Source organism: Clupea harengus, chromosome 4 (assembly GCF_900700415.2).
Source record: "Clupea harengus chromosome 4, Ch_v2.0.2, whole genome shotgun sequence".
In the NCBI taxonomy this organism is placed as follows: Eukaryota; Metazoa; Chordata; class Actinopteri; order Clupeiformes; family Clupeidae; genus Clupea; species Clupea harengus.
This window is the reverse complement of record NC_045155.1, coordinates 23,823,963-23,836,562: the sequence shown is the minus strand read 5'-3', so window position 1 is coordinate 23,836,562 and position 12,600 is coordinate 23,823,963. Positions and strand designations below refer to the sequence as shown.

Genomic DNA, 12,600 nt, shown 5'->3' with positions numbered 1-12,600 from the left:
TTGTAGTAGTTTTGTTTATTGGTTAGGGTTGTTGTTTATTGTTTGTGCTGTTTGGTTAATTTGTTGTTGTTTATTTTTGCCTACAGACCTTCGCCCAGCGAGAGGCAGCTTATTCCTGTGGCCTTTGTGTCGGAGAAGTGGTTCGAGATCTCCTGCTGATCTCCAGGTAAAACACACACACACACACGTTCCACTAATCACACACATACTTACACACACACACACACACATGCACGCTGACACACACGCACACACACTCGTGCTACACACACACACACACACACAATCACACACATACTTACACACACACACACACATGCACGCTGACACACACGCACACACACTCGTGCTACACACACACACACACACAATCACACACATACTTACACACACACACACACATGCACGCTGACACACACGCACACACACTCGTGCTACACACACACACACACACACAATCACACACATACACACACACACACACACATGCACGCTGACACACACGCACACACACTCGCGCCACATACACACACACACAATTACACACACACACACACACACACACTCCACTAATTACACACGTACACACACACACACTCCACTAATCACACACATACACACACAATCACACACACACACACACACTCCACTAATCACACACACACACACACACACACACGCTCCACTAATCACACTCACACGCACAATCACACACACACACACACACACACGCACACACGCTGACACACACGCACACACACTCCGCTACACACACACGTGCACACGCACACTCACACACACACACTCCGCTACACACACACACACTCATATGCTCCTGTAGATACACAAACCCTACTCTACAAAAATACTCCTCATCAGACATATAAACACATCCTGTCCCTTCTACAGGGACACACAAACACACACACACACACACACACAGAACTCTCTCTCGTCATGGATGAACTGATGGTCTGACTGAGCTCAATGAGCTTGTGTGTGTGTGTGTGTGTGTGTGTGTGTGTGTGTGTGTGTGTGTGTGTGTGTGTGTGTGTGTGTGTGTGGAGGGGGGGTCTGAATAGAAAATGGCAGTTTCAGTGTAATGGATCAGAGCAGAGCCTATGCTCATTAGATTACCAGTAGCAGGGGGCTTGTGTGTGTGTGTGTGTGTGTGTGTGTGTGTGTGTGTGTGTGTGTGTGTGTGTGTGTGCGTGTGTGTGTGTGTGTGTGTGTGAAGGGTATCAGGGGGCTTGTGCAGAAGCTGTGTGTACTCATGAACACATCGCTAATCTATTTGCCTCTTTCCCTCAGGATCCATTTGGAAAACTTTTACACTGCGTGAAAACCAATTACCGGAGCAGAAACAACACAAGGAGAAAATGAAAGAAAAGAAAAAGAAGAGATTTCTCCTGGACGGGGCTCTCTCTGGACTCGAGCAAACAGATTTATTTTTCTAAAAGAATTGCAAAGTAATGCAGAGCTACGGATGCCACTCCTAATTATTTTCCATAGACCTACGGCAATTTAGAGAATCCTTAGAGTTGACAAATATATATATATATATATATATATAAATATAAATATATATATCCATATCCATATGATATATAAGTGTACTGTATGTGTCAGTGTGCGCAGGGGAGACGGCAGCCCACCGGAGGGACTGACTGATGTGCCAATCACACCACTTTGTGCCGCCCGCAGCTTGTACATACCTACCCAGCGGAGTGTGTGTGTGTGCGCAGGGACAAGCGCTAGCACTGGTGACACGGAGTGTGTGGAGTGTGTGCGAAGGGACACGCGCTCGCACTGGTGACACGGAGTGTGTGGAGTGTGTGGAGGGACACGCGCTCGCACTGGTGACACACTCCCGTCCCGTCCCTAGCCCACTGTCCACTTTTCGAGGCAGCCAACATGTGACGTTAGAACAAACTAATATTTGAATATGTTTTGAAATAGTTGAAGAAATGTGTTGCAAAAGTCCAAAAATATTTATATCAACAAGCACTACTGCGTTCTAGATAGAAAAATATGAAAATTGATGAAAAACTACTTTACCCAAAGTTTTGATTTCAGTCCATTGTTCATAGATCCCATTTTGAAGTGAAATTGTCTTCTCTATTTTTCTATAAAAGAGGTCACTTCGAACTCTTATCAAAGCATCGCTATGAAGTCGTTGGACTGTTAATCTCATTTAGTGCTCCAGTTTGACGCTCCTCTCCAAGGCTGATTTTTAAAATGGTGTTATCTAAAATTCAGTTTTTTTACTACGAAGGCTCTGGGGATTTCAGAGGTTTTCTAATTTGTTCTCACCATGCTTCAAATGGGCTTCGGCTGCTCCCAGACGCTTAGTAATATCCCTAAACCCTTCAAGAGACCCGACACGCGGAAGGAGAAAAGGACGGGGGGGGCTGAACCATTAAATAACCCAGGGGGGGGGGTGCTGTGTCATGTGCACATGGAGCGGTCACACACTGAACTTCACAAAGCCTCTCTGGACACATCAGACTGCAGAAGCTGGACTCAGAGGCAAAGATATTTCACATTTCCATACTAAAGGTCCTGATAGGGCCCTAGCCCAAGCCCAAGCCCAAGCCCCAACCCTAGCCCAAGCCCTAACCCAAGCCCCAAGCCCTAACCCTCGCCCCAAGCCCCAACCCTCGCCCCAGGCCCCAACCCAAGCCCTAACCCAAGCCCTAACCCTAGCCCAAGCCCTAACCCTAGCCCTAGCCCAAGCCCTAACCCAAGCCCTAACCCTAGCCCAAGCCCTAACCCAAGCCCTAACCCAAGCCCTAACCCTAGCCCCAACCCTCGCCCTAAGCCCAAGCCCCAACCCTAGGCCTTCAGGTCAGTCCAGGACAGCATCAGGTGGCCTGCTGCTTTAGAAATGCCACTACTGGTCATTGAACCCCCAGCCCTGTATGTTGTGTGCACACTCACTGATTGCACTGAACACACACACACACACACACATACACACACACACATACACACACACACACATATACACACACACACATATATACACACACACACACACACACACACTGATTGCACTAACACAAAGCTGTTTATTATTTACTTCTCATCTTGTGCCATTGTTATCTGAATGCTGTATATTTCACGGCGTCATTCAAGGATGAAAAGGATATTAATCATTGTTTGGAGATCAGGCGAACACGAGGATGTCTGTCACACTTCTATGGCCAGAGTCGGGCGCTGCCCAGGAGAAAGTCTGGAATGTTCTCTGCAATTGAAAGTTTGGGCTTTCCACTTTGCATTTTCTGTTCTGCTTGAGGAAAATGAATTATACTGTCCATGGAAGTGTCTGTGGTGTCGAAGGGGCATTATAATAATCACGCTCCTGTGATGCATCTCACACACTCTCTTCGCTTCAGGTGCGGCATGCACAAGTGTGTGTAAATATCATCTGTCGCCATGGAAACCGTATGTCTGGAATTAGCGCTCTCATTAGGAGTCTCCAGGAAGCGTCTGAGAACAGAGTTGAGGAGCACACACACACACACGCACACACACGCACACACACACACACACACACACACACACACACGACAGAACAGAAGTCAGGCGAGAGGGAGGAATCGTGGTGGAGTTTTAGAAAAGCGCCATCTGTGAGAGACGGCTCATCACTGCTATACTCACATGCCTCTCGCTGTGCTCACATCCGGAGTGTGTCTCACATGCCCCTCGCTGCGCTCACATCCGGAGTGTGTCTCACATGCCCCTCGCTGCGCTCACATCCGGAGTGTGTCTCACATGCTATACTCACATCCCTCTCGCTGTGCTCATATCCGGAGTGTGTCTCTACACCTCCATTCTGTGTGTCTTCCACTGAAATAACACACCCATTTCAGAGTTAGTCCAGGGAATCCTTTGAGGTCATTTGGCAGAATCATTTTCATTCAGATCAGTGTGTGTGTGTGTGTGTGTGTGTGTGTGTGTGTGTGTGGCAATCCAGTGAGTCACTCATCACTCTCTCTGCTTTCTCCTATTGCTGACGACTTTACTTGTTCTGTCCAATCGTGCCAAGATAAGACTACACGACTAAGAGAAATCATTCTCTTTATGAAGACTAACGACAATCAGATCCAATCTTTATCACGGCTAACGTAAATCAGATTCCATATTCATCATGACTAATGCAAATCAGTTTCCATCTTTATCATATCGATATATATTAAGATGAACATAAATCATAAATCTTTATTGAGACTAAATCAGATTCCATCTTTACTCTCAAGTCATTAGCAGCACAGAGGCAGCGTAGACCAGAAACACAATCTCTATGGTAACACTGATTCTTCACTGAGACTCCACAATCTCTATGGTAACACTGATTCTTCACTGAGACTCCACAATCTCTATGGTAACACTCATTCTTCACTGAGACTCCACAATCTCCATGGTAACACTTATTCTTTACTGGGACTCCACAATCTCCATGGTAACATGTATTCTTCACTGAGACTCCACAATCTCCATGGTAACACGTATTCTTCACTGAGACTCCACAATCTCTATGGTAACACTGATTCTTCACTGAGACTCCACAATCTCCATGGTAACACTTATTCTTTACTGGGACTCCACAATCTCTATGGTAACACTGATTCTTCACTGATACTGCTGTAAAAGCCTTAACAACATTCTGATTACATAATAATAATAAAGACTGTGATATTTATAACGGAAAGCTAAAGTTGTCAGATGAGACAAAAGCACAAACTAACTCCCAGTTACTAACGCACGGATCCAAACAGAGCAATACTCAGTCCAGCCAGACAGGAAGTCATCATCAATCCAGTGCATGACATCACAGAGAGGAAGTCATCATCAATCCAGTGCATGACATCACAGAGAGGAAGTCATCATCAATCCAGTGCATGACATCACAGAGAGAAAGTCATCATCAATCCAGTACATGACATCACAGAGAGGAAGTCATCATCAATCCAATGCATGACATCACAGAGAGGAAGTCATCATCAATCCAGTGCATGACATCACAGAGAGGAGGTACTCATCAATCCAGCGCATGACATCACAGAGAGGAAGTACTCATCAATCCAGTGCATGACATGAAACCATCGAGGGGGGGTATTGAGATAACACATTTATCTTCACCATAAATGTATCGGCTATTGACATTATCCTGGCAGTCTTTTTTCTCTGAGTTTGGCTTCAGTGTACAGGTTATAGCATGGATGGATTCAAGGCCCGCTTGAGAGAGAGAGGCTGTCAGAGAGAAGGAGAGAGATTAAATTGAGAGACTGTCAGAGAAACAGAGAGACTGTCCTATGAGAGAGAGAGAGAGGCTGGCATAGAGAGAGAGAAAGAGAGGCAGAGAGAGAGAGATGTGACATAGAGACTGAATGAGCCACAGCAGACAGCAGCATGAAGCTTCACTCCTGCCACACTCTCACTCTCACTCTCCTCTCACTCTCCTCAAGAGCTCCTCACTCCTGTCTCTCCTCACTCCTGTCTTTCCTCACTCTTGACTCCCTTCACTCCTGTCTCACTCATGTCTCTCCTCACTCCTGTCTCACTCCTGTCTCTCCTCACTCCTGTCTCACTCCTGTCTCTCCTCACTCCTGTCACACTCCTGTCTCTCCTTACTCCTGTCTCACTCCTGTCTCTCCTCACTCCTGACTCTCCTCACTCCTGTCTCACTCCTGCCTCACTCCTGTCTCTCCTCACTCCTGTCTCACTCTTGTCTCTCCTCACATGATTCCCACTCCTCACAACATGAAAGTGAGTCTTTCTTTTCTGTGTAAATCCTCTGATGAACTTGATGAATTATCTACACATGGAGCTGTCTCTCTCTCTGACTCTGTCTGTCTCTGTCTCTGTCTCTGTCTCTGCCTTCTTCCTCTTGCCTCTCCTCATCTTTCTGCTGGGCTCTCATTATCTTCTGTCACTCCACTCAGGTCTCTGTGCGATGTGTCTTCAACACTCATATCACAGAAAACAAAGAAGGAGACAGACAGTCAGACAGACAGTCAGACAGACAGTCAGACAGACAGACAGTCAGACAGAGAGACAGACAGACAGACAGACAGTCAGACAGACAGAGAGGCCATCAGATACAGCTCAGATGGAGCATCAGCTTTCCTGAACTGCTGTTCAGTCTTCAGAAGGCAGAGAGAAATGCCAGTGCAGAGACCAGTTTAGATGCCAGTGGAGAGACCAGTCTAAATGCCTGTGCTGCATCCCTACAACTTTCCCTGTCCTAAGCTCATCGTCTCATCGCCATGGCAACTCACTTACTACATTACAGATAGAATTCACTGCATAACAGATAGAACTTCATGACAGATAGAACTCTTTATTACAGACAGAACTCTTCATTACAGATAGAACTCTTCATTACAGATAGAATTCTTCATTACAGACAGAACTCTTCATCACAGACAGAACTCTTCATTCCAGACAGAACTCTTCATTCCAGACAGAACTCTTCATTACAGATAGAATTCTTCATTACAGACAGAACTCTTCATTACAGATAGAACTCTTCATTACAGATAGAATTCTTCATTACAGACAGAACTCTTCATTACAGATAGAACTCTTCATGACAGACAGAACTCTTCATTACAGATAGAACTCTTCATTACAGATAGAACTCTTCATGACAGACAGAACTCTTCATGACAAACAGAACTCACAGAAGAGCTGTTCGTGGGGTGAACTAACTCAGCCTTGATTGCTGTTCTGTTATGACTAGTCTTTTGAGTCTTTGAACGTGAATGGAGTTGATTTGTGTGGCATGTTCACAGTCTTCTTATATTTACCATGACTAATGTGTTGTTGTTTTTGTTTTGTTTTACCTTTTTATTGTTGAGATCATTTCTACGCAGAACACATCAGCATCATGTTGGAGCCATTAGCTTCTTACAGCGTGTGATGAGAGACACGTTCACAGAAACAGATATGAGGTCGTAAGACAAGAATACAACAGTGTGTCCAACAGTAAGGGACTTATGAGAAGCTTAGGACAAGGGTAAATATCTCTAAGAGTCTTACCCTGAGGGGAGTCCAGAGAGGAGCAGATCAGGGGCTTTCAGGTACTGTAGTGATCATATCCCTCCCTCCCCTCCCTCCCTCCCCTCTCTCTGTCCGACGGAAGCAGAGAAGCTGGACTTATTATCTCATTCTTTTTGATGTCTCACACTGGAGTATGTGCCAATAGAATCTGATCACAGTCCATATTGCTTCACACACACATAGAAAGAACATATTCAAGTCTTGTTGTTGCCATAAAATGATAAATTTGTACTTTGTAACTATTTACCTTTTTATATTTGTGTTTGCTATATCAATGAGTACCTCTTTCTTTTTGTATGAAATCTATGACTATATTATACAAAATACACTATAAAACACACACACACACACGTACCCACACAAACAAACACACAGAGACGAGACTGTCTAAACACACAGTCTCTGTGTGAACTCCGTGTTGTATATTTTCTTTCGTGTCTTTGGATCACTCTCTTCTTTCTTTTGTAGGTATTGATAATGTTGACGTTTCCAGGTGAACACTGACTTGATTTCCTCCTGTACTTCTGTACTTCTGAGCTGTGTGTTCCAGCACTGTAAATGCGGCTGTCTTTAGGCTACTCCTCCGTACAGTAGCTCTCTCTCTCTCTCTCTCTCTCTCTCTCTCTCATGTTGCTATCAATCTGTCACTGTAGCTGAGCCCTTTTTCTCCAGACAGGCTCAGACATTTGTAAAATGATAATGGGAGAATGATTTGGGGGAAACAAACATGAAATAAAAAAATAACTATATATATATAATGTTCTCCCTTTCTTTCATTCTGTCTGTTCTCCTACCTCCTCCAGCTCCCTCGCTCTCTCTCTCCCCCTCCCCCTCCCCCTCTCTCCCGCCAGCTCTCTCTCTTTCTCTCCCTCCCTCTCTCTCTCACACACAGTCAACACTCTCAGGGCAGATATGTCAGCACCTGTTTTAGGTGTAATTTCGTCACAGTGTGCATCTAAAAACAAGGCATGGTATGAACACATACACACACACACACGTACAAACTCCAACATCAACTCACTCAGTCACTCACTCACTCACACACACACACACACAAACACACACCCACTCTAACAGGCTGCACACAGACAGAAGCACACTGCCTAGGGCAGGAGCGCAGAATGACAGGTTGTGGATGTCCTGTGGAAAAGGGGGCGTTTCAGACAGAGTGATGGTAGGAGAGGCACAACAATGACTGATTACGTTCCCCATCGTGACGGTGCACATCTGTCTAGTGCAGAGTCTGCATATCTATTACGTATTCCATCCTATGTATGACGGTGCACATCTGTCTAGAGTCCCCATTAAACTAAAACTACTCAGACATTTATCCCACACACTGTCTGTCTGAATAAACACACACTCTGTCTGTCTGCACACACACTCTGTCTGAATAAACACACACTCTGTCTGTCTAAACACACACTCGTTGAATCCTCTCCTCTCCCCGCCTACTTTTTCCCTTCTTCTCCCCTCCTCCTCTTCTCCTCATAGCTCCTCTCCTCCCCCTCTACTCCCCTCTCATCCCCTCTCTTAAAAAGCTGTGTGAGCTGCAGCTCCTGTTTCAGTACTGGATTAGAACTCTGGCCATTGTCCTGCTGTTTCAGTATTGGATTAGAACTCTGGTCATTGTTCTGCTGTTTCAGTACTGGATTAGAACTCTGGTCATTGTTCTGCTGTTTCAGGACGGCATTAGAACTCTGGCCATTGTCCTCCTGCTTTGAAGCTGTAAAATTAATGCCATGTTGAAACCCTTCTTTTTTAAACAGTGTTTGTTCTCAGCGTAGAGGCACAGTATCGTTTCCAGGCCACAGATGTCAAAGTCAGAGTGAATCTCCGACTTCAAAGAGAGGAACTATAAATCATTAGCAGACCTGTCGCTTCGAGCCACACACCTGTGCTTTAGTCTACACATCCAAAACCCAGTGCCAGAAACACACACCTGGGGACGCTTCAAAGAGCAGACTGCAGAAAGAAAAAGTAATTATCTGGTTTAGGAGAAAATGGCCGTGTTATTTTGCTCATGTTCAAATGGGAGAGGGTTTACAGCCTGGTTCTAGCCTGCCATCATCAACAATAAATAACAACACCAATAACCATCAAACAATAACAATAAAAACACCCCTAATATCAACAATGCTAAATAATATTCAATAATAACCGTAAGAACAACCCAATAAACTAAAATGCAAAATTACAACCTTAATAACAAGAACAATAGAAACAACACTAAAACCAATAACAGTAAATAATAAGCTAATACTTAATAACTAAACCGTACTTAACAACAGTAAATGGCAGCAGCACCAATGACAGCACTGGGAAATAGAAACACTATATGAACAATACTACAAACAACACTGATAAGAACAAATAAAAACAACACTGATAACAACAAATAAAAACATGCCCCAACACTGATATCTTAACTGAAAGAAAAAGGTCTTTCATGTATGTTTACCTACTTGTGTGTGTGTGTGTTTACATGTGTGTTTACATACTTGTGTTTGTGTGTGTACATGTGTGTTTACGTACTTGTGTGTGTGTACATGTGTGTTTGTGTACATGTTTTTGTGTGTTTGCATGCATGTGTGTTTGCATGCATGTGTGTGTGTGTACATGTGTGTTTGCGTACTTGTGTTTGTGTGTGTACATATGTGTTTGCGTGCATGTGTTTGTGTGCATGTGTGTTTGCGTACATGTGTGTGCGTGTTCATGTGTGTGTGTGTACATGTGTGTCTTTCAGATAATTGATTTCGGTAACACTCAGACACACACACACTCTGTGCTGCGCTTACCCTATTAGCATATTAGCAGATTAGCATAGCAGCCGTCTGGATCTAGGGTCGGGGCTTCAGCCCAAACCTGTGCTGACAAAACAGGCGGTCGCTGCCACGGGCGGCACCTGGGAGGGGGGGGGGGGGGGGCAGGCCTGTCAACTCACATCTGCTCACAAGACAACCACACACACACACACACACACACACACACACATCAACACACACACACATCACACATACACAGATCACACAAACACAAACACAAACACACACATCACACATACACACATCAACACAAACACACACACACACACACACACATCACACATACACACATCACACATCAACACAAACACACACACACACACACATCACACATCAACACAAAAACACGTTTACACCTACAAACACACACACACACATCACACATACACATATGCATGTGTTCTAGAGGTGTACAGTGATGTCATTATCTGGATCTGTTCAACCAACAAAATGATCTGTCTTTGTATCTGTATTTGGATAAAAGACCAGAGGTGGGCGTGGTTTAGACCAGAACACATGTTAAATAGGGAAACCCTAACAGTGGGACCCTAACAGGTCTCTTCATTCAGTGGCCATGCAACTGTGGCGCCTGAAATTAATCAGCAAATGAATTAATATTGGCATATAAATAATGATGAAATATACCTCCACATCCTCATACTGTACTTTTCATTTTATCTTTATTTTTAACTAGTTTCATAGATGTGATTATAGCCTGTCCTACAGGTGTGAATATGTCCTACAGGTGTGAGTATGTCCTACAGGTGTGAGTATGTCCTACAGGTGTGAATATGTCCTGTCCTACAGGTGTGAATATGTCCTACAGGTGTGAATATGTCCTACAGGTGTGAATGTGTCCTACAGGTGTGAATATGTCCTGTCCTACAGGTGTGAATATGTCCTACAGGTGTGAATATGTCCTGTCCTACAGGTGTGAATATGTCCTACAGGTGTGAATATGTCCTGTCCTACAGGTGTGAATATGTCCTACAGGTGTGAATATGTCCTGTCCTACAGGTGTGAATATGTCCTGTCCTGCAGGTGTGAATATGTCCTACAGGTGTGAATATGTCCTGTCCTACAGGTGTGAATATGTCCTACAGGTGTGAATATGTCCTACAGGTGTGAGTATGTCCTACAGGTGTGAGTATGTCCTACAGGTGTGAATATGTCCTGTCCTACAGGTGTGAATATGTCCTGCAGGTGTGAATATGTTCTACAGGTGTGAATATGTCCTGTCCTACAGGTGTGAATATGTCCTGTCCTACAGGTGTGAATATGTCCTGTCCTGCAGGTGTGAATATGTTCTACAGGTGTGAATATGTCCTGTCCTACAGGTGTGAATATGTCCTACAGGTGTGAATATGTCCTACAGGTGTGAGTATGTCCTACAGGTATGAATATGTCCTGTCCTACAGGTGTGAATATGTCCTACAGGTGTGAATATGTCCTGTCCTACAGGTGTGAATATGTCCTACAGGTGTGAATATGTCCTACAGGTGTGAGTATGTCCTACAGGTGTGAGTATGTCCTACAGGTGTGAATATGTCCTGTCCTACAGGTGTGAATATGTCCTGCAGGTGTGAATATGTTCTACAGGTGTGAATATGTCCTGTCCTACAGGTGTGAATATGTCCTGTCCTGCAGGTGTGAATATGTTCTACAGGTGTGAATATGTCCTGTCCTACAGGTGTGAATATGTCCTGTCCTACAGGTGTGAATATGTCCTACAGGTGTGAATATGTCCTACAGGTGTGAGTATGTCCTACAGGTATGAATATGTCCTGTCCTACAGGTGTGAATATGTCCTACAGGTGTGAATATGTCCTGTCCTACAGGTGTGAATATGTCCTGTCCTACAGGTGTGAATATGTCCTACAGGTATGAATATGTCCTACAGGTGTGAGTATGTCCTACAGGTGTGAATATGTCCTGTCCTACAGGTGTGAATATGTCCTACAGGTGTGAATATGTCCTACAGGTGTGAATATGTCCTGTCCTACAGGTGTGAATATGTCCTACAGGTGTGAGTATGTCCTACAGGTGTGAATACGTCCTGCACTGTACCCTGACATATTGATGATTTACAAAATCAAACTTCACGAGAATTCAAAGGAAATCAGTGTGGTTGTTCAGTTGACTCTCTTGTTCTCTTGGGGAGTGTTAGTGGTGAGTGAGATGCTCTGGTCGATGAAGGCTTGCGACTCCATTTAGCAGAGCACAACAGCGCTCTAAGGAGCAACCGTGACATTATTGATTGATTGATTGATGTGACTTAATTTCTTGGTCGTCAGGGGCTTCCTTTCAGGGGGCATGATGAGAGGGCAACTTCTGATAATACAGGCAACTGGTACACACACACACACACACACGCACACACACACTCACACACACACACACACACACACACACACACACACTTCTGATAATACAGGCAACTATGAGGTGTTAGCACATGTGCTCTGCTGTTATGATGAGCACTCACACAGGCACACGCACACACACACACACACACACAAGCACGCACACGCGCGCGCACGCACATTCTTTGACGTGTCAGGAGGCAGGGGTGCAGAGTTCAGAGTTCAGAGTTCATGTTTGCAGAGGTTTGTTTGTGGGGGGGTGGGAGGGGGGGTGTTAGAACGGGGGGGTCATCCGCCGCCACCGGCCTACCGGTCCAGCAGTGACATCGCAGAGCTTACTGGAA

At 44.7% G+C, this 12,600-nt stretch overlaps 1 protein-coding gene across 1 annotated transcript in view; it reads left to right on the top strand.

Annotated features, from left to right (window-relative positions):
- Nucleotides 1-1,383, top strand: part of ajap1 (adherens junctions associated protein 1) — a 65,285-nt gene extending 63,902 nt beyond the window's left edge. The window contains exons 5-6 of the mRNA XM_031566845.2: nt 87-166; nt 1,312-1,383. Coding sequence (XP_031422705.1) covers nt 87-159 — 73 coding nt within the window. The 3' untranslated portion in view covers nt 160-166; nt 1,312-1,383. The remainder of the gene's footprint in view (nt 1-86; nt 167-1,311) is intronic.
- Nucleotides 1,384-12,600: the final 11,217 nt, after the last annotated feature.